Source organism: Solanum lycopersicum, chromosome 10 (genome assembly GCF_036512215.1).
Source record: "Solanum lycopersicum chromosome 10, SLM_r2.1".
NCBI classification, from domain to species: domain Eukaryota; kingdom Viridiplantae; phylum Streptophyta; class Magnoliopsida; order Solanales; family Solanaceae; genus Solanum; species Solanum lycopersicum.
In genome coordinates, this window is record NC_090809.1 from 63987228 (window position 1) to 64009802 (window position 22575).

Here is a 22575-nt window from a genome sequence, read left to right on the forward strand (position 1 = left end):
TTAAAATCATCGGATAGTCTAAAAGATATTGTTCTCATTAATAAAAAGGAGAGACAACTAGAAAGAGAAAACATACCATTAATCCAATTTTTAGGAGGTTGAAAATAATATTCAGTTCTAAACAAATTTTTAATTAATTCAGAACTAGAAGATAATCTAACTAGAACATCACGAAAAAACAATTAATAAGATGCAAATTATCATGAATGAAGAGGGAAAAGATTTTGAGTTTTATTACTCAAATTTTAAACTTCGTGCTTAGTTAAATTAACTCATATAAATTGGAATGGAGGAACTATCTAATATTTAATAGCACGCGTTAAAAATGAGCAAATAACACAATCTCACTAGTTTAGGGCTTAATTTCGTGTCCTCCTTTTAATTTTTTCAGAATTACCCTTCTGTACGGATATTTTTGAATTAATATACTGTACATTTGGGCCACAACACTAAAGGGCCGAATATTTTTGAATTAATATACTGTATATTTGGGTCACAACACTAATGGGCCGAATATTTTTGAATTAATATACTGTACATTTGGGTCACAACACTAATGGGCTGAATATTTTTGAATTAATATACTGTATATTTGGCCACAACACTAATGGGCCGAATATTTTTAAATAAATATACTGTATATTTTTGTTTAGGCGCCATTTAACATCTTCTCCAAAAGTTTCTGCCTTCTCTGTACTTTTCAAGGAGAAAGAACAATGGGTCAAAATACTGGCGATTCGGTAAAATTTTTAAATTTTTTGTTAAAACTATGTCGGATTTGATGTTTTATTTCTGAAAATGTTTCTCCAGAGTTGTTGGATTGGTATTAAAAAATTTTTGGAGCTCAGTTGGTTCTGAAATTTTAGTTGATAAAGGTTTAATATTTTTCATGCATGTATAATTTTATTTCATTTTAAAGAAATGTATATAGGTTTTGTGACATCTGATGATGATAGTACATTGTGTAAAATAAGGCATGGAGATAGAGTTTGATACATTTTAATGATATTGATGCGTAAATATTGTTTGAAAGTAAGTGATAAAGAGTAAGAGTTTGGATATATTTCTACCCACGAGTGAACGAAGTGATTTTTCCAGTTTTACTCGGAGATAAGTCTCAATCCAAACAAAAAGAAGAAAGAATGGGTGTGTTTGGTAGGAAGGAAAATGTTTTCTACGGAAAATGAGTTCTTGGTAAATGTTTTCTTGGAAAACACGTGGGTTTCTTACTTATTTTTTAATTTTTGGTAAGTAAGAAAATATTATCTCAAGAGCATTTATATGTTATATTAGCAAAACACTATGGTTGCGGGATGTGAAGGGTGAGGGGGTCGGGGTGAGGGTTGAGGGGAAATGGATGGACGGGGATGAGACGAAAAACTTGGGGTGTCACTTGTACAACTTGTTTTCTCTACTTTCATTAGAAAAGATATTCTCCAAAACATTTTGTCTAGCGAAACATGAGAAAATTGAAAAAGCACTAGGTGATTTTTTTCTAGCCAAACACACCCTAATCCCTATCTTACAAAGGAAATGCCAGCTTATCTGGACTTTCTGGTTTTCGAGAGCTTGAGTAGGAGCTGCATGAAGTGCATTAAGAACCATAATTCAAATCCTGTTAGATGCAAAAGCACTAGGTGATTTTTTTTTCCCATTTGGCTAAGCTTTGATGAACAGAGTTACGACTATATCTGGTAAATTGGAGTTGTTTAATTTATGATTTGTTCGTTTCTTTAGAATGTTCATGAATCTTAGGTCTATTCCCCTGGCTATGCGCATTAACAATAATAGACCTATTCGTGATGCAACTCTAACTGTGGCCAACTTTTTTGCGCTTTTCTTTGTGCCGTTCAATTAGTTTGTGTACATCAATGTGAAAGATCGTCGAGCACATTTCTAAAGAGTTTCAAAAATGTTGTATTGTTTTCAGGTTGGAATCTTCAGTACTAGGTTCTCTTTGCGATCCTTTCTAAAATGTGCAGAGAAGTTGACAGATAGTCAAAAGGATTCCATAAACAAGACTGGATTTGGAAATTTGCTCCTAATTCAAAGGCAAATGGTTTCCAAAACTCTGTTAGTTGAATTGATGGAAAGATGGGATCACGAGAAATGTGCTTTTGTATTTCCTTCAGGCGAGATAACCATATCTCTCCTGGATGTTATGTTAATTTTGGGATTACCAGTGACAGGAAATCCTGTTATTTTACGAGAGGATACACCTTTCTTAGACCTAGAAAGAGATTTTGGTGCTTTCCCGCTGAGCAGAACAATCACGGTTGCATCATTAGAGCAAAGACTTGATTCCCTTGCTGAGACCAACAATGAAGATTTTGTGAGGTCTTTCTTGTTATACATGTTTGGAACTTTTCTGTTTCCAAATACAAATAGCAAAGTTGATTCTCGCTATCTATATCTTCTCCGAGATGTTGATAAAGTGAACAGTTTTGCTTGGGGAGCAGCTATTCTTGCAGATGTACTTTACTGGTTGTGCAGGAGAACGCGGAAAAAATCACAATATGTTGGAAGGTTGTCTTATTTTTCTTCAAGTAAGTTTAACTATCTCTAGTCTTTATTTTTATAAACTCAACTAATTTGTCTTTTGACGACAAGTATTTATGACAAATGATATATTGTATCCACTCTATTAACTCCAAACAGAAACCTCAAGTCTTTATTGTTATTTGAATAGATATGGTTCTTTGAACACATTGACATTGCTCGTCCATGTTTACTGAACTACCGCTCTAAGTTACCCCGTGTCTGCAATTGGGGAAGTATGAAATCTCATAGAAGAGAATGGTTCGATACCAAATTCAAAGAACTAAAGAGTGATCAGGTAATAAGTTTTATAGCAGTTCTGTTCCACTTTGTCTGATCTGAATTTACTTTCTGTCTACTTTTCGTGTTGTTTGGGTTTACAGACAGCAGTAAATGAAATAAAAGTTTAGGAATATGAAGTTGAGGCTTTCTGATATTTTTTCTTTAGTGTAGTTTTTCCTTCTTTTCCTTTCCTTATATATGTACATTTTCCTTCTGTTGTTGTCTTGTTATCTTCCATTCGTAGCTTCTTAAACACACCAAAGTTTGTGTTCTCATCAACATCAAACAGTGATTCCAAAGCATAAAGAATTGTATTATGCTTTGGAAAATTAACTTCTCGTAACTCTCACTTTCTCCAGATAATTTGGATCCTTCAACCGACTTCTGATGAGTCCAAAAGTGACACAATCAAAGAGTTGATAGAAGCAGAAAAGATAAGATTGCCTGACCTGAAAACACGATCTTCAGTTTATACTTCGCCTCCTATTGTAAATCTTCCTTCCTCTTTTCCCATACATTTTTGAGCTTCAAGCTCTTTTAACGAAATAAGTTACAATAGCGATCCATTCTTTGCCAGTTTAGTTAACTTTTTGTTGATTAACTCCTTTCACTTAATAGGACCATCCTGTGACAAGTGGATGTGAGTCGATGGATCATTTAATCATTGACCTGGAAGCTGAATCAGAGAGTGAAAGTAACAGACCTCTGGCAAGCGGAATGCAAAATCTGTCTTCTGATACAGTTAGTTGTAGCAGGATCTTCTGCATGCCACTACTTGGATAAATAAAAAGAACCCACAAAGCGTTCACAAACTTCAGGAGCAAATGTGGTTATAGTAATCTGTCTTCTTATGTTTTTTGCTTATATTTGGTTTTCTTGAATATGACTAAATGCATGGGATGTTAACGTCTGTTTACGCAGGATGATTGCGAGGATGATCTGCAGAAGAAAAGCCAGACTCTAGAAGAGCAGATAGTTCATCTTAAGAACGAAATTGGTGACTTGACTATAAAGAACAAGACTCTGGAAGATCAACTATCCTCAAGTCTAAAATTTGAAGAGCAGAACAAGAAACTAATGGATGAAATTGAAACTCTGCAACAAGAAAACCAAGAACTGAGTGCATCAAAACAGAATTGTGACTGGATTACAGAAAATTGTCTTTGATGATATCACAGATGCATGGGATGATGGAGAACAATCTTTGAAGCAAATCTAAATAGTCTATTCAGATGAATTTTTGTCACCTTTTTTGTCAGATCTATGTACTGATCAAAATGTAAATATAAGTGCAGTTCATACAGTTCTGCTGATGATTAAACTTAACTGCACTTGTTCTTGAATTGTTCTCTTATTAGCTGGAAGTAACATTTCCCACATATTACTACATATGATGAAAACATACAATTGTCAAAATTTGAAGAAATTTACACATAACTACCTAAGGTATACATTCTTCTTTCGAAGGGAACTCTACCATCAAACAATGATGGTAAACATGCACAAGAAGAAGAAAACCCGAACCATATACACCAACACGCCATCATTACTTTCTTATAGAACCAAATGCAGCATGTTCAGAAGCAGTATCAACTAATAATTTAACAAGGAATACTTCAATCTCAAAACAATTCTCCCCTTTTCGACACCAAGTTTTCCACCTGTTACTAACCAGTGGCCAGGAGGATCTTGAGGCCCCTTACTCATCTCGGTCATGTCAACAAACTTAGCCAACTTATTGCCTACAATATTCTCCCCTGTAACAGAACTAGCATCGCCATTGCTATTCTCACAATTGATCTTTTTGTTCGACTTATCATTCGGGGTATGGTCCCATAGTGATCTTCGTATTGTGCATCCTGGTAGCCTTGAATACAGAAGCTTCATATACAACACATTTCTTGACCCAAACTCCCAGACACCAAGCTGTGCTCCCGTTACTATGTACACACCAGAGTGATCATCACCTATAAACGTTTCAGGACACTCAATTGGTGCAGTACTAACATGGGAAAAGTTCTTCCATTTCACTGGCTCAAACCACCTACTATCCTGCTCTTCAGGGCCCTGCCACTTTGGAGCGCCAATTGCTACATGAGTGTCCCAACATGGCAGAAGGATCTTTGGAAGGTTGGTCAGATGTTGAAGATAGATGCATAATCGATTTGACTTGGAACCTTCAAGAGTTAATCGCATGCCAGTCACAGGCTTACGCCCCACAGACACCTGTAGTAAAACAACATTAGTTCAGAACATTGATAATTTAGTAAATAGGATAAGAGAGCCCGGGATGGATTAAAATAAGACTGTCAGATGAAGATACATATAACTTTCAATATGTTCTAACCCTTGACTTCAAAATTATTCAAAGTTTATATCATAAATTACAGCTCTTTAAATCTAAATGGAATAAGAAAATCAGTAATAGGTATCACACTGAATTAAAATTGACCAACAATAAAGCTAACCTAATGGACCCTTAGGTTGTAACACTAGGACAAACATTGATTTATGATTGATAGCTTTTTTGGAGGTAAGTTTAAGTCGGACAAACTTTCAGGACAAAACTTATCATTTTCTCCATCAGTATAAAATAAATTTAATATTTCACAAAAACTCTATTTCCAAATTCAGAAATCAGCATACTTGTTCTTGGCTAACATAAAGCTTTTGTCCCATCATGCTGAACTGGAGATGCCGGCAAACAGGTTCCTTCCGCTGTTGGCCTGGAAATCTGTCCTGTACAGGGGCCCATACCCTTGGGACCTGAAACTCTAGGAAATATCTCAGCTCTTCAATTTGAGGCTTGTCTGCAAGCAATCATAAAATTAGAGTCATTTGTCTGACAATTTGAATCAAAGAAATGTCAAAACTTTGATAAAGAATATAACTTTTTACGATAACCAAGATAACTTACATTCGAGATAAAGACTTATAGCACGCTCCAAATGCTCCTTGCCTTTGATTCCTTCAAGCAGAAGAGTTATAGGGTAGAATGACATCTCAATGACATCTGGAGAAGATCTGACAGTTTTTGCCCATTGGGTGTGGCTTTGTTCCAGATCATCTCCTCCTCTTCTTCTAAAAATGACCGTGACATCCTGCATCAGATACATTGAAAGGAAAGAACCAGATTCAAACTACTGTCTTTCATTACTGGCAAGATCAGAAAAATCAAATTTTACAGATGTTTAAGAGCAATCAAGAAACTGGTCGGTCCTACAAAATAAGATCATGAATCTGTTTAAACCCCCCACCCCTCACCCACCCACCCCCAAAAAAAAAAAAGAAACCAAAGGTTAGCAACAAACTTAATGTGAAGAAATTTAACACTAATAAGATCTAGGATAGACACTTAAATGTTTTACATTGCGTTTTGATGTAATAATGGAAGACAGATGCACTCCGTTAGGACAAATATACGGGTCACTTCCCCAGTCAAGAAAATTCTTGCAACAGAAATGGAAAACCAAAAATCAAGAAAATAATGAGCAATGGAACTGGTTACATAAAAGGTCCCAATTCAACAAATCTGCTACTTCTATGGCAACACGATGAAGTATGTAGATAGGATTTTCCCATCATCACAGTCTTGAAAAAATGCTGGTCAGTATGATGTTTTATGGATTTTAGGTGTGGAGTGACAGCAGGATGATGACTGAGAGCTTCTAGTACCGATATGAGCAGTGTGCTTGTCCGAATATGTTCTCATATAGCCGGAAGGAGTGCATGCCAAGTAAGATGGAGCAAAGGAGGGGCCTGTCAAGTTGGTCCGCTAACGCCTTATCTTCCTATTTATAAGCCACAGCTACTTCGACATTTCCAATTTGCCATAGAGGAACTGCTTCCTGCGTCTGCCGCCATTGCAGCTAAATGGAGGAAGGAGGAGGGCCAGGGTGGCGGACATCAAACGTATTGGAATTTGAAAGCAAAGCAAGGGTAGCAATTGCTTCTCCGTGAAGAGAGAGGAGAGTCGTGATACATCAGACAATTGGCTGGTCAAGGCAGCATACCAGTATACATGTGGTAGCTTTGGAACAAAAACAACCTTCAGGACTAAACCGTAATTATGATTTTGCATCATGCTAACTGACCAAGGTACACCTATGGCAAGAAATCATATTGGAGAACATAATACGAATCTCTTGACACAATTTAATGAGACCACAGATTAAAACTAATTTGACTTGCAAATTTTGTAAAAGAGAGATGTAAAAACTAAAATTGTCTTTTACAATTAAGTTTTGACTGAAAAAGCAATTTGTAAATGAATTTGAACTGTTAAAACTTTGGAATTGTATAGAACATATTATTATTTCATAACTCTCAAGCATCTTGGCAGTTACGAACTCCGAAAACATATCCTCTACATAAATGGAGTTGGACGCGATATCTAAAAGTTTGTGGCACTATAACATGACAAAAACAATTACATGAAAAATCAATTATTAAGAGGAACAAGGGTCCTTCCTTCTTGACATTCAAATGAGCATTAGGTTCTATGACAATTCTCTTGAGAATGACCCATCAGTAGTAGAAAAGATCAAGCATAACTGTTGCACTTATTCAAAAAGCAATAAAAACTAGAAGAAAAAAAAAGAATAGAAAAGAAATGCCACAAACCTCTTTGCCATTTCCAGCAATATATGGAGCATTTGTGGGCTGGGGAAATATCCCTTGGCTATTGAATATTGACGGATCGCTAGACTGCACAATGAAATTGAGGAAAGGGATTGGGAAATTTGTGGATAAAGAAGACATCAGAAGACAAAAGACAAGCACTTTATTTGAGAAACCTTCTAAAACAACGGTTTTTGTAAAAATAACAGACAAAAAGGAATAAATTATAAAGTTTGAAAACAAAGAAAATAATGGAACTAGCCTTGTCCTTGTATTTCAATAAACCTGAACTTGTAAGGTTTTCTGTGCTGGAGAACCTCTGATTTCCAATATCATGAACATAACTTTTTATTTCCATTGTGGAAAGAGGTGATGAAAGGTGCTGTTTAACATAAATTACATCTTTACCACCAATAGTTACAGATGTAATTATGTGAGTCCCAAAATTTTCAATGAAGCTGCAAGAGGCAGGCAACCCTTGTTAGCGAATAATAGAGGTTCTAAAACTTAATTAACATGTCAACTATATAAGCAAATTTCCCTTGTCGAAAGAAACTAATGAGAAATTCTAACCTTGCTAATGCGGGTGGGTCCCAAGATGCTGGGACAGCTCTTTTAACACTTTCCTGTAACACTAGCGATGAGTTCATAAGTTGAAGCCTAGCAAGTGGTATGAAAAATCCATCCATACAAAGTGTCTTTGTAGTGGTAGCATCAAAATGCTTCGCACCAGTAAAACTGAATGCTACATTAAAGCTACCAAGAGGAGCATTGCCTGGAATATTAGCCTTTCTGTTAAAATATTCCAACATCTGCAGTCAAAAGCAGCACTAGAATAAGTAAACAAAGAAAATTATTTATTAAATAAAATTAGGAAAAGAAAAGATTAACCATATGTCGAGAAACATGCACAAGCATTAGAGAAAACAAATTAATGAAGATCCTTTTGGAGAACACGGATGAACAAGACATGGAAGACATCAGTGTGAACTACTCTGTTTTGCACTCTAAAACACGCCTGCCTCATGGATGGCATCACTGAATTTGCACTCCAAATACTCTCATCAATCAGTATAATGTCATCCGCAAATAACATACACTGAGGTACCTCATCTTGAATATACCACATCAATTTATCCACCATTAAGGCAACAGGAACGGGCTAAGAACTAATCCCTAGTGCAGCCCCATCTCAACTGGTCAGATCTCCTCCCATCATTCTCACCCGGGTTTTGGCTCCATCATACATGTACTTTATATGTAAGCTAATGGTACACCTCTAACCTTGGCATCACCAAAGGACTTCCCTCGAGACTTTGTAGTAAGCCTTTTCAAGGTCAATGAACACCATATGTAAGTCCCTCTTATTTTCTCGATATTTCTCTACCAGACTCCTCACAAGATGGATGGCTTGTTGTCAAGTCATGAATTAAAACTAGTTCTCGGAGATGGACACACCCCTACTTACCTTCACTTTCACTACTCTCTCCCAAACTTTCATTGTGTGGCTTAGCAGCTTGATACCCCTGTAATTCTTGGAGTTTTGGATATCACCCTTGTTCTTGTACAACAGAATCATTTTACTCCACCTCCATTTTCGGGTATTTTATTGAGATCTCATTTGGTCCGGTTGCTCTTCCCTTGCTCATCTTATTGATAGCACTCTTAACCTCCTCAACCTTAATACACCTACAATACCCAAAATCTCGAATTTTGGAGTACTCCAAATCTCCCAACACAGTGTCTTTGCCCCTACTAAATTCAATAATTCGTGGAAGTAAGCCTGCCATCTTCACTAATTGAGGGTCTCTTCCACTAACAACTTGTCTTCCTATCCTTGATGCACTTCACGTGATTCAGGTCTCAAGCCTTCATCTCTCTTGCCTTTGCGAGCCTGTACAATTTTTTATCTCCACATTTGTCCCCTAGTTCAACATACAGTCCTTCGAAAGTTGTCGTCTTTAATGTTGTAATCGCTAACCTAGCCTTCATTCTGTAGTCTTATAAGCTATGGTAATCCAAGGCTAGAGCCTAGAAGAGATTTGAAAAAATCACCGAGTGTTTTAGTCTCTACTGGGATTTGAACCTGAGATCTCATGGTGCTCCACCAGTGGCAGAGCTATAGTGTCCCGAATGTGTCCAATTGGACACCCTTTCGCCGGAAAATTATAAAATATATACAAGTAAAATACTACTTGCAAAGGTCAAATCTAGTACGTTGGCCCTCCTAAACACATCAAGATGCTACGACCCAGCGGTGCGAGGCTCTCTTGCTCACACTGTAGGCCTGGGTTTGAATCCCCACAGTTACATTTTGTAATCATTTTGATAGAACAATCCAATTTAATTATTATTCTAAGTTATTAACTTGTTCTTTAATTGTCTAAGCTAATTAAATTACATTCTTAATTAGAAATCTAGGTTTAGCAGCTGACTGAATTTTCGATGATTTTGACTTTTTTTATTTCTTTTCATTAAAATTTGAAATAAAACTGAAATGTTATTATTTAATTTAAAGTTAATAAACAAATTAAACTATTTCTGTAAAGCTGCTAAAAGCGAACAAAAGAACACCTCGTTTGATTTTGCTTCCATTATTCATGTCTCGTTATTGTTGTCATCACCATAGATTAGTGAAAGCTTGAAATGTAAAAATGATTTCATTTTAAGCTTAAACCCCCCCACCCCTACCCTTTTTTTTTTTTTTTGCTTTGTTAATTCGCTTTATATTAAATTAAACACAAATATTATGCAGTTTGGTTTTTAAAATTTTGGAACATTTATTCGTGAAAAAAAAGTAATATTAATTTTGTGTTGTTCAATTTTAATTTTTTCAATGCATCCATTGGTCGAAAAAAAAATTGCTTGGACACCCTTCGAAAAATTCTAGCTTCGTCACTGTGCTCCACTTACTTTATTGACCACAAGACGTCAAGATCATACCCTTGAGTGCCTTCCTGCCTTTAATTTTCATTAGCACTTGTATACATAGTTATTATTAGGAACGTCAAAAACTTAAGCAGCATCAGGATACTTCCAAGGCTTTTATTCAGTGGCATGAGCACACATATAACGTGTGAGTTAGACATACATCACAAGTTAAAGAACCTAGGACAAATGTTTGGTACTTAAGTAGAGAACGGTAGAAGGTGTCAACCGAGCTTCAAACCATGTGCCAACTGGTCCACGAGGATTACATAACAACAATAACATACCATACCCAGTGGAGTACGCAGACCTTACCCCTACCTCTACCTCTCAAAAGTAGAGAGGTTCTTCCTGATAGAAGTAATCCAGCTAAAGACAAAAAACAGCATATAGTAGCAGAACACAAACAACATCGTCGAGGACTACACGGCTATAAAAGAACATTCTGATACTTCTAGAGAGCATCACTAGATTGACATTAAACAGTACAACCAACAATTCTATAATCAAACAAATCAAACACAGAGCACCAAAAAACAGTGAACTTAGAGCAGCCATACCTCATTATAATTGCAAGCACTAGAGCCGTCACGACCGCCGGACTCCTGAAAGTTATTAATATCCCTTGAAACATTAGGCAATACTAGGTTATCATATAATGAAAGATCCCTTGTATGGTCTTCATCAATCTCTACAACCCTAGAACCAGCCACCCCTTTACAGTAAAGCAACCTTGTATCATAATTCACATCAAAACCCCTTCCTAACGCCTGTGCCGCATTTAAAGCAGTATGATAAGCAGCTGCGTTTTCTTCCATTACATCCCCAAAAACTCCAATCTAAAGCTCAATCCAACGCCAACCCAAAAACCCAAATTCAATTTGAATCAAAAGGGGTGCTTCAAGAAGTCCAAAAAAGTAAAAAGTTTGAATCTTTTTTCAGATCAGATAGTCAAGAACCAAAACCCCCAAATTGTAATCTTATGAAATCAGAGAAATCAAGATTATGAGAGTCAACAGAAGTAAATCAGATTCTTGGAAGTTTGACTGAGAAAAAGATTTACCCAAAAAATGGTGAAAGAAGCAGATGTTGAATCTACCAAAGAAGATTTTGTGATTGCTCAATCCAATGGCTCTCTATTACAGTGTGTTGTACATTTTGTATTGTATGTATCTAACCATTGTTGACTCTTCAAGACATTTCTTTACTCTATTTTTATTTGGTTATTTAGACAAATTCACACGTGGCTTATACACATGAATTTATTGGTTTGACTAATATGAAATTGGGATAAAATATAATATTGAAATAATTATGTGGCTTAAAAAACCTTTTTTCTCGTTATACTTTTAGAATTTTATTGCAAATCGCGATTTCTCGATGAAAGTCTCGTTTCCAAGATAATATTAATGATGATAGTAAGTTGGGCTATACCTGGATGGCTAGGGCACGAGAGGATAGTGGTGTTATAGCGAAAAGTCTTCGGCTGAGAAAGCAAATCGATCATCGAAAAATAATTAGATTGTTTATTCTTAATCTTCTTGTATGTTGATTTTCTTTTTTTTTTCTCTTATATATGTATGTAAAGTCTTTTTATGTTACAAAATTATCGTCATGGGTAAAGAATATATTTATAAAGTGTATCCAATTTGAGATTTTAAATGATGTTTGAAATTGAAAGTATACGTATATATTCAAAAATATTTTTCTACAGTTGATACAAGTGGATTGTCATGGTAACCTTCTCGCTTGGCCGGAAAACACCATCTCCGAGGAAGTTTACTTCTCTTATTTATTATGGAGTCGCACACATTGGTTATGTGATATAATAATTGTATTTATCATTGTATATCAGTGTACCACAATGGATTTTCATAATATATAAGTGTCATATAACGAATATTAACATACACTTGTGTTTGTATGTATCTTCACTATATTTTTATTTTGTGACATAGAGAGAATTAATACATATATATTGAGTGAATGCACACAATTTTTATCGTGATTATATATTTTGATATAACTAAATTAAGTGAACGTATAAAATCTATACAAGTCGGTACCAATTGAACAATAGTAATGAATGAATACAAGAGACATTAGAACGAATAAACACAATTGATACAAGTTGATAACAATTGAAATGATAAGAGTAAATGAAACCCAATAAATAAAGAAAAAATTACTGTCAATTCGAAAAACAAATTTCAAAATAGCTTCTTCGTATGTTGTTGACAGAGACAAGAATGTTGTTGAAATAAAGGAGAAGATATTGACCATAAGAGAGGATATTGATCTGTGCAACATTCCCATAGTGGGCATGGGAGGTTTAAGAAAACAATTGTGAGAGAATTTTCAATGATGAACAGATCGAGAAGCACTTTGAAAAGAGAGTATAGTTATGTTTACCTGAAATGACAAAATTAAGAGCTTTCTTGAACGGATCCTCGAAGCATTGACTAAGAGGAAAGTTGAGGTCCAGAGTAGGAATATAATAATCAAGAAGCTCTGAGATGAACTAGCAGAAAAAAAAAGTATTTATTTGTCCCGGAAAAAAGGTATATCTATTTAATAAAAAAAATTATAATTCTACTCATAGGTTACTATGGTAAATCAAGTCAAAATCCATGAACAACAGGCAATTACGTTATGTAAATTTTCATTTGGACTTGTCAGAGGAATGCATTTTTGTGATTGAAGAATTTTCACATCACTCGATACCTTCTCCATTCATTAAAACTTTTGTGATTGAAGAACTTTTAACAAAAACAAAAGACAGGTTATGCAACGACTTTAACCAAATTTATTTTATAATACTTCTCTTATATTATATTTAGAAGCGAATTTAAAATATTAAAAAAAATTAATCTTTGATATCTACGTTAAAATTTGGTCTAATAAAATCAATTCGTACTCGACTCCTAAGGAGACCTACTTGCCATTCCACAAAATTTGTCGTTGAGAAAAGCTAGTACTCGTCTTCATCGTCTTCATCTCAGCCCTCTGTTTCAGAAACTTCAAGCACTGTAAATATCTAACAAAACTCCTAAATACGCGTTGTTTTCCAACTTTTTCCCCTTTATTGCGAAAGTTCCAATGACCCTACAATTTCAACAAAGCTTCAAAACAAAGTAGGCACAGAAAAAGAGGAGATTAGTTTAAAAAAAGAGAGAACTTTCTTCACAAATTACGACAACCCACTTAGTAAATCCACTTTATTTATCGACCCAGATAATCAATTGCGTGATTGATTGAGAATTAATGGAGGGGTTTGTTGAGGATCAGCGGTTGAAGGAGGAAGAAGAGATGATTGAGGAGAGTAGTGATGATTGTACTTCGGAAGACGAGGGAATTGATGATTACCGGCGGGGAGGTTATCATGCCGTTCGTATAGGTGATACGTTTAAAGGGGGCCGGTATGTTGTTCAGAGCAAGCTGGGTTGGGGTCATTTCTCTACTGTTTGGCTTGCTTGGGATACTCTCATGTCCGTATGTTTTCCGCCATACCCTTTTCTTTTTTACTCAGCTTTTAGGTGCTGTCGATTTGTTTTCATCTGTTAAATATTAGGGATTGTGGAATTGTAGAGGGAACTATGAAGACCCAAAACGGAATATGTATTGTTTTTGATTGAGATTCGATATCTATCTCTTTAATCTATTATTGTAATATCTGTCTGGTTGAGTTCTCTATTGAGTTAGATTTGTTTACTCACCTAATTGTGCATAAGCATGAGAACTAACTAGCAAAGTTCTTGTTAGAAGGACTAAGGTTTGCATTTTTGACTTGCTAGTGACTTTTTGTTTGTTCTGTTATTGTTTTTATCATAGCGAGTAGTAACATTTTTGTGTGTATGTTGTTGTCATAATGAAGCAATTTGTAGCATTGAAAGTACAAAAGAGTGCACAGCACTATACAGAGGCAGCATTGGATGAGATTACAATTCTAAAGCAGATTGCAGAAGGTGACCCTGAAGGGAGGAAAAGTGTAGTGAAGTTACTGGATCATTTTAAGCACTCAGGTCCAAATGGACAACATGTGTGTATGGTTTTTGAGTACTTGGGTGATAATCTCTTGTCACTTATTAAGTATACTGATTATCGAGGACTGCCTATTCACATGGTAAAAGAACTTTGTTTCCATGTTCTAGTGGGTTTGGATTATTTGCACAGACAGCTTTCTATCATACACACTGATCTGAAACCTGAGAACATGCTACTCTGTTCCACGATTGATCCGTATAAGGATCCCAGAAAATCAGGAGCTCCTCTTATTCTTCCTAGTAATGTGGATAAGGCTTCACTGAAATCTGGTACTGTGAAGGGACGTGTAACATTCTATGCGAATTTAACTAATGACCAAAAGAAGGTCAGAAGAAAGCCCAAAGAAACAGCTCAAATTGCAGGGAACACAGCTGTTGAGTCGTCTCAATCAAACACAGATTTGTCAAATGATCATCTTGCTGGTTATGCTAATGTTGATAGGTTGTCCAACTCTGATGCTGCAACAGCCAGTGGGAAAGAAAGTTTGGGTCCTAAGAGAGGCAGTGGTTCTAGAAGGAGGAAGACTTTGGAGTCAGTGGACCTAAAGTGCAAATTGGTTGATTTTGGGAATGCTTGTTGGACATACAAACAGTTCACAGATAATATACAGACGAGGCAGTATAGGTGCCCTGAAGTTATCCTTGGCTCTAAATATTCAACCTCAGCAGATCTTTGGTCCTTTGCTTGCATTTGTTTTGAGCTTGCAACTGGTGACGTATTGTTTGATCCTCACAGTGGTGACAACTTCGATAGAGATGAGGTATGGGATTATGAATGCACTACTTCCCCCATAGTTACTAGCATGTATTTTCATTTTTTGATTTTGTCCCAATGTCTTGTTTCTATGTTTCAAGGGAGGACTACGTATTTGACCTGATGCCTGGTTTGTTCTTTATTAACTATTTAATTATATAGTCCTGTCTGAAGTTTCTAAAAAAAAATTTTTTTTTTGCCAAGGATGTAGTAGTAGTCTAGTTTAGAGATACTTGTTGCTTTTAGTTCATCTGGTTTTTTCCAGAAGCATGTTTATTATATTTAAGGACATGGAAGATTAACTATTTTATGGCTAAAAATGGATTAAAGACTGTTCACTTAGTTTATAGGCACTGCTTGTACATAATTGTATAATTTGCTATGGACTGATACATATTCAATTTTATGTGTCTTTTGATTTGGATAAGGTATATAGTACTTATAAGAGCTTTACTTATTTGAGTAGCATTCCGTAATGCATTAGGTATTTGCACAAGCCAGTAGTTATTTGTATGAAAAAAGTGGTCTAATTTGCATTTTTCTTGCTTCTTTGTGTGATGATGTCCTGTTGACTTTTGCTCTTCTATTGTCAAATATATCAAACATTTACGCTCTAAGTCAGGTCAACTCAGCAGTTCAAGTTTTGAAAGTTGAACGGGATTATTAATATGCTCTAAGAAAATCTGATGGCACTGCTTTTATAATTAGAACAAGATAAATCTTTGTTCCAATAGCTGCTTTTGTAGAAGTGGGGAGGGAATTATATTTGCTGGGTTCAAGAGTTAGTATAGAGTCTTCTATTTGTCTGTGCTTTACAATATCAATTGGAGCCTTGTAGAAAGAGATTTAAATATCCAAAATTCTAGCAGTTATACCGTGATCTTATTTGCACCCGTTACAGTTTTTCTGGAATTTAGTATATAGACCGGGCCGTTTTTCTTTGCAGATATCCACATCAAGCTCAAATTACAGCCGTATAATCTTTTGTATATTCGATTTTTTGGGTAACAAAGTGACAAAGAAGAGCAAAATATAGAGAAATTGTGTCTTCGCTATTCATTTGAATGGTTATATATAAATCCCGTTGACAAAGAGTACATGATTTCATGAGCTATAATCGAAGTTATGCTGTTACTTTTTTCCGCACTGCTTAGAGTGTCTCTCCTCTTTTGACTTTTCTGATCTATTTTTTTTTTCAAAATGTGGATAATCATCACTTTTGTTTCATCCCTCTCTTACATTGTCTTTAATTGGACTTCTATTTGAAATATAGTGAGTAAAGAGAAGCTTGATATTATTGGATTCAACTTTTCATCAATGTTGAGATAATTCAATAAAACTTGAGGCTATGTGTCTTCTTCAGTCATAGAAGAGCGAAGTTGTATGGATTCTAGCTGATATCGGTTATAACAATGTTGTATAAGAACTCAAGAGGGTGGTAATGAACAAAAGATTTTCAAAGAAGACTTGATAAAGTAAGTATTGTTAATGGGGAGTGTAGGCAGCTTTTTCCTATTATGGATTCTGGAGGATAATAGATGTTTCAGTTTTGGGGTGAGCGTCTTTCAGTGCAAAGGGTTGAGTGCACATGTTGCGTATTGCATATTTTTTTTATTTTAATACTTAAAAGTTGTCAAAGAAGAAAGGTCAGTTCGACAAATAGACCAAGTTATCTCTTAACTTGTTTGAAAAATAGATTATGTTATCTCTTAGTGGACACCGTGCTCAAATTACAAGACATGGGATCAAAATATAACTTGACCAACTGCATAGATGATCTTTTTTTTGGATCGACTCATAACTCGATCCTTTTTATGATTAATTTCTAGTTTTTTCTGCCTTCTGGATATAAACTTATGATTCTTTTTTTGTTTTGTCGTTTGCCAGAAAATGTTATTGTAATCTAATACTTAATATAACTCTGAGCATAGCCAACATATATTAACTGAAAACTTTCTTGAGTTTGGCAGGATCACCTAGCACTAATGATGGAGCTTCTAGGAACAATGCCTCGAAAAGTAAGAGAAAGCACCTTTAACCACTTCAAAGTTCTTACACTTGTATGCAGCCGCCATTTTATGAACATGTTATGTCCTTTCCAGATTGCCTTGGGTGGCCGCTATTCACGTGAGTTCTTCAATAGACATGGTGACTTAAGGCACATCAGACGGTTACGCTTTTGGCCATTAGATAAGGTGCTCGTTGAGAAATATGAGTTCAGCGAGCGAGATGCAAAGGACATGGCTGATTTCCTGATCCCAATACTTGATTTTGATCCAGAGAAACGGCCAACTGCAGCACAGTGTCTTCTTCATCCATGGATGAACGCAGGACCTAACAATTTGGAACCTCGTGTGCCTGATGCACGGTCTAAAGCCACTGATACAGTAAACTCTGAGCAAATTAAGAGAGACAAGGAAAAGAAAGAGGCTATGGAGGTGAGAATGGGGAAAATGTCTATTGTCTAGGACTATAAAATTGTCAAAGTTTGATATTTCCATAGGAGCTTTAACCAGTTCATTTTCACCAAGAAATCTAGTATATATTGCACAAGTATAGTACTGGCATATTCTTTTGTTGTGTCTTAACTCATTAAGCCCAATATGTATAGTTGAGGCATTATGGCACCATATATTAGCTGAAAATCTTGACAAGTTTGTGTATATTATATTATCCCTTTTTAATATGATGTTACTTGGGCCAATGGTTTATCGGAAACAATTTTTCTACCTTCACAATGTAGGGTTAATTAAAATTGTGTACATGACTATCCTTCTCAAACTTCACTTGTGGGACTACGGTTTGTTGTTGTAATATGATTATTGAGCTTTATAAATTTCAGTCCACACTTTATTTACATTTTTTTGCTTTCAACAATCACTCTATTATGATTATTGAGCTAGTGTTCAACTCTAACACAATTATAACAATGACATACCCAATATAGTCAATTTTATCTCAATCAAGTGAGCCACCGTTCAACTCAGACACAATCAATAACGATAATATACTCGATATAGTTTTACAAATGAAGCCTGGGAAAGAGTAAGGTGTATATATCTTTATTATAACCGAATGAGTCACCGTTCAACTCAGATGCGATCAACAACGGTGGCATACCCAACATGGTCTTACAAGTGAAGCCTGACGAAGAGTTGGGGTGTATTTAGACTTTAATTTAATAAATGGTCTACATGTGCAGGATGCCCAAATTCTGTAGATAAAGGCAACAAAGAGGATTTCTAAAATTCAATGAAATTGTTATTAAATACTAATATAGAAATATACAATCTAAATAATTGAGAAATAATATAATATTTCTTTTGTTTCATTTTAGAATGTCATGAGTTATATTTTAGAAGTTAAATATCTTATAATTTAACATATTTTCAAAACATGATAAATCACGATAATTCTTTATTCCTTCGATAAAGATAAAGAAGTATAAAAGATGATAACTAATTATATATACATTCAATAAAAAGACAAACATCTAAAAAAAAAATTAATTAAGATTGAACAACTTTTAATATTATATATTTTTTTCGCGGAGAATGTAAATAAAATGGAAATAAAGACGCATGGCATGAAACGTACGTCATGGTCTATTTGAATCCCCATAATATGACCGCTTCCTTCGCTTTCATTTTACCCACAAAAGTCAAATAGTAGGTTAGCCTATCGGACTAATAATTATGCTTAACGATTTGATTTTTATTAAATATTAAAATTTAAATATTCTAACTAGTTAACCAACTGATAAGATAATATAGATTGGTTAACAACACGGTTGAAAGTCTTTCGAAAATATTTTTTTTATTTTTAAAAAATAAAGATAAAAATTGTGTATATTTCATCCTCACCAGATCATCGCACTATATTGTTGTTGTAACAAATTAAATCACTGATTTTCTAATGTTTATTATATTGAACTCATGAAGAATATAGCATTGTTGAGCTAACTTTTTGCTCTTTAAATGAGATAGGTAGTGTGATTATTAAAGTCTTAAGATCTCAACATGCATTGCTAGTATGAATTTGGTATTGAGTGCCAATTTTATTTGAGGATGAAAGAATATGAACATTTCACGTAATATCTTTTTTGTTTTTTAACATATTTTGACATTTCACATGATAGTTTATTTCATGTCACTTTCACATTTCTATATTTGGTATATTCAAAGTACATTTTGCAAAAAACAAGAAGATAAATATTAATTACCTCATATTTTTAAAATTTTACTTATTTTTAAAAAAAAAGTATTTTACGCTAGGTCAATATTTTAAAGAATAACAATCTATTATTTATGTTTGACATATTCATAATTTAAATAATATTTCAATATTTTGTGCTCGGTCAATAATTGTTTTTTTTTACTTTTTTTCTTAGCTTCTTAAAAAACAATTCTATTATGATCAGATTGCGACTCAGAAACAGTTATTTTTTCGAAACAAACTTGGTCAAACACCATGAATTTTCTAAAATAAGTCTATCCTCTTTTCTTTTTTTCATGTAAAACAAAAAACAATTGTAACTCTCCACACAAAATTTGGCCAAAACTGTGACAAAAACAAGAAAAAATGGATTCTACTACTACTACTACTAATGATGATGATTCTTCTTCTTGTTGTTCTAGTATTAGTAGTAGCAAAGTTTTGTGTTTAATTGCAATTTCGTTGATTTTAGTTTCATTTTATTTTGGCTTAAATAGTTCAACAAGTTATGTTTATGCCAAGAATGATCATGAGAATATTAATCCTCCAATTGTTCAATTAGAAAAAAAGTTTATAAGCAATTTAGAGAAAGTTGAAGCTGGTCTTGTTAGAGTTAGAGTTGCTATAAAAGAAGCTCAAAGTAAAAATCAAACATTGGATGATCCTGAATATGTTCCTACTGGTCCAATTTATTGGAATCCCACTGCTTTTCACAGGTATGTTTAGTTAAACTTTTTAAAGATTTGAACTTTTGAGTATATACACACTCTCCGTCTCAATTTGTATGACAGTAAATTTGACTGACGGTACTAAAAAGATATTATTTTTTACTTAAATTTTCCATTGAAAATTGTTCGGTGGTTATCAACGTGATATTTAGATTGAATCAGTAGAAAAAGAAAAAAAATTAAGAAGTTTTCGCTATTTCAATGAGAATGTGTTTTCGACTGTTTAGTTTTTCAGTGAGATAATATAGAGAGAAATCATGTTATATAGCACAATTTTTTCACTAATTTGTGATGGAAATAACCTTCATTTCATTTCTAGTAGTGTGATCTTTGAAACTAAATTTGATTAAATCATCAATATCTAAAAAGGTATATTTATTTAATTTTTTGAAGATTTGAACTTTTTGTCATTAGAATTGAATGGAGCGAAAATCTTGATTATTTCTGTTTTTTAATTATGGAGTTAAGATTCTTGAACTTTTGAGTATACATTTTCTCTGTTCCAGTTTATGTGATAGTGAATTTGAATGACGCTACCAAAAATAGGTCACTATTTACCCATTGAAATTTCATCTGAAAAATGTTCATTAGCTATTTCCATCGTTATTTAGATTGAATCAGTGGAAAAAGAAAAAATGGAGAATTTTCATACAGAAAAATTAGGAGGTTTTCCACTATTTCAGTGAGAATCTGTTTCTCAACATTCATTTTCCCAGTGAGCTGGTTTGGTAGGAAATGAATGTGAAAATCATGTTCTACATAACACAAATTTTCTTGTGATGGGAAAAACCTATGTTTCTGGTAGTGTGATCTTTGAAACTGAATTCGATTAAACCATCAATTTTTTAAAATTTAATTTTTAGAAAACTATATGAATAGTACTATAGGTTGCGATTTTCCTCATGTCAATATGATGAAAAACTAGAAGTTCACGTTGTTTGAATCTCGAGAGAGTAGAATGAACTGAAACAAAATGATTATATTGAGCTTTTGACAATGGAATTAAAGATTCTTTACTTGAGGCATTGCAGAAGCTACATGGAAATGGAGAAACATTTCAAGATTTTCGTATACGAGGAAGGTGAGCCCCCAGTATTTCACTATAGTGCTAGTGAAGGAATCCTTGGAATTGAAGGAATTCTGATTCATCAGATAGAAATCAGTAAGTTTCGGACGAATGATCCTGAGAAAGCTCATGTTTACTTCCTCCCATTCAGTGTCTTGTCGATTGTCAGCTATGTTTATGTTGTCGATTCTCGTTCATGGGGTCCTATGCAGAACACAGCAGCAGATTATATTGATAGTATATCAAGAAAATATCCTTATTGGAACAGAAGCCTTGGATCTGATCACTTCATGCTTGCTTGCCATGATTGGGTAAGTAATCAGAATAGAGACGGATTCAGAATTTAAACTTGATATGTTCAATCTTAAGTTCTTATCGTTGATACTATAGCACATTATACTTTTGAAATCTGTTAAGAATTTAGGTACAAATGATAACTTCAAATCCTGGATTTGCTTGTGTTAAGAATTGTTTTGATGTCTATGGGAGAGACACTTCTTCTTATGTAATTGCTATATTGCAGGCTCCTACGATTTCATTTGCGGTTCCTTACTTGTATAAGAACTCGATACGAGTACTATGCAATGCAAATACCTCTGAAAGATTTGATCCTACCAAGGATGTGTCCTTACCAGAAATCTATCTCCCTCAAGGTAAGATGGACGGTTTAATTGGAGGTCCATCTCCATCTCATCGTTCTGTTTTAGTTTTCTACGCGGGAGGTATCCATGGCTACATTAGACAAGTGCTAATGGAGCATTGGGGAAAGAACGATGATTTAGATGTGCAGATTCACGAGTACCTTCCGAAGAACATGTCATACTATGGCATGATTAGAAAGAGCAAGTTCTGTATTTGCCCGAGTGGTTATGAAGTAGCTAGCCCGAGAATGGTTGAGGCACTTTACATGGGGTGTGTACCTGTACTGTTGAAAGATCATTATGTAGCGCCTTTTAGCGATGTTTTGAACTGGAAAAGTTTTTCTGTTCAAATGAATTCGAGAGATATACCTAATCTGAAGAAAATCTTGATGTCAATATCTCAAACTCAGTACATCAGAATGCAGAAAAGAGGCCTTCAAGTTAGAAGGCATTTCGAGGTAAATTTTCCTCCGAAAAGATACGACGTTTTTCATATGATTCTTCATTCCATTTGGTTTAGAAGGCTAAACATTCAAGTCCATGATACTAAGGATGGATGACTCCTACTTCACAAGAAGTATACTGTATTATTGTTTTGCTATGTTGTTTGGATTCTACAAAAATATTGTTATACTCGGAGATATATCCTTTAAATATAATGACGTGCAAAGTTTAAATTCTGGGTCAAACTATTGAGAAATTCATGGACAAATAATAAAGTTTAAATCCTAGATCCACCTCTGGATGGATGTTCTTATCT

At 34.5% G+C, this 22575-nt stretch overlaps 4 protein-coding genes across 8 annotated transcripts; 3 read left to right on the forward strand and 1 right to left on the reverse strand.

Annotated features, from left to right (window-relative positions):
- Nucleotides 1–678: 678 nt before the first annotated feature.
- LOC104644392 (uncharacterized) lies at nucleotides 679–4146 on the forward strand. Of its 5 annotated transcripts, XM_069289697.1 has the most exons (6): nucleotides 679–740; nucleotides 1931–2546; nucleotides 2690–2836; nucleotides 3180–3308; nucleotides 3439–3646; nucleotides 3742–4146. In XM_069289697.1, exons 2-5 carry the CDS (start codon nucleotides 2472–2474, stop codon nucleotides 3601–3603), a joined length of 516 nt encoding a protein of 171 aa, XP_069145798.1. In that variant the 5' UTR covers nucleotides 679–740; nucleotides 1931–2471; the 3' UTR covers nucleotides 3604–3646; nucleotides 3742–4146. The 5 variants fall into 5 exon arrangements, 3 of the variants coding, with proteins under 3 accessions (XP_069145798.1, XP_069145797.1, XP_010312327.1); XM_069289696.1 differs by having other exon boundaries at nucleotides 3439–4146; XR_011211838.1 differs by having other exon boundaries at nucleotides 685–740; nucleotides 1931–2836.
- A 6-nt stretch (nucleotides 4147–4152) lies between these two features.
- On the reverse strand, nucleotides 4153–11596 carry LOC101254549 (MACPF domain-containing protein CAD1). Its single transcript, XM_004249547.4, has 7 exons — nucleotides 10929–11596; nucleotides 8014–8252; nucleotides 7703–7898; nucleotides 7444–7527; nucleotides 5738–5921; nucleotides 5467–5630; nucleotides 4153–5046 (listed from the first exon to the last, which is right to left on the reverse strand). The coding sequence occupies exons 1-7, from the start codon at nucleotides 11184–11186 to the stop codon at nucleotides 4414–4416; spliced, it is 1758 nt and encodes a 585-aa protein (XP_004249595.1). The 5' UTR covers nucleotides 11187–11596; the 3' UTR covers nucleotides 4153–4413.
- A 1494-nt stretch (nucleotides 11597–13090) lies between these two features.
- Nucleotides 13091–18022, forward strand: LOC101253143 (uncharacterized). Its single transcript, XM_004249543.5, has 4 exons — nucleotides 13091–13860; nucleotides 14243–15172; nucleotides 17136–17183; nucleotides 17268–18022. The coding sequence occupies exons 1-4, from the start codon at nucleotides 13633–13635 to the stop codon at nucleotides 17631–17633; spliced, it is 1572 nt and encodes a 523-aa protein (XP_004249591.1). The 5' UTR covers nucleotides 13091–13632; the 3' UTR covers nucleotides 17634–18022.
- Nucleotides 18023–19620: 1598 nt separating this feature from the next.
- Nucleotides 19621–22492, forward strand: LOC101260192 (probable glycosyltransferase At5g03795). The gene is made up of 3 exons (XM_019216121.3): nucleotides 19621–20096; nucleotides 21140–21485; nucleotides 21698–22492. The coding sequence occupies exons 1-3, from the start codon at nucleotides 19747–19749 to the stop codon at nucleotides 22373–22375; spliced, it is 1374 nt and encodes a 457-aa protein (XP_019071666.1). The 5' UTR covers nucleotides 19621–19746; the 3' UTR covers nucleotides 22376–22492.
- The last annotated feature ends 83 nt before the right edge of the window (nucleotides 22493–22575 follow it).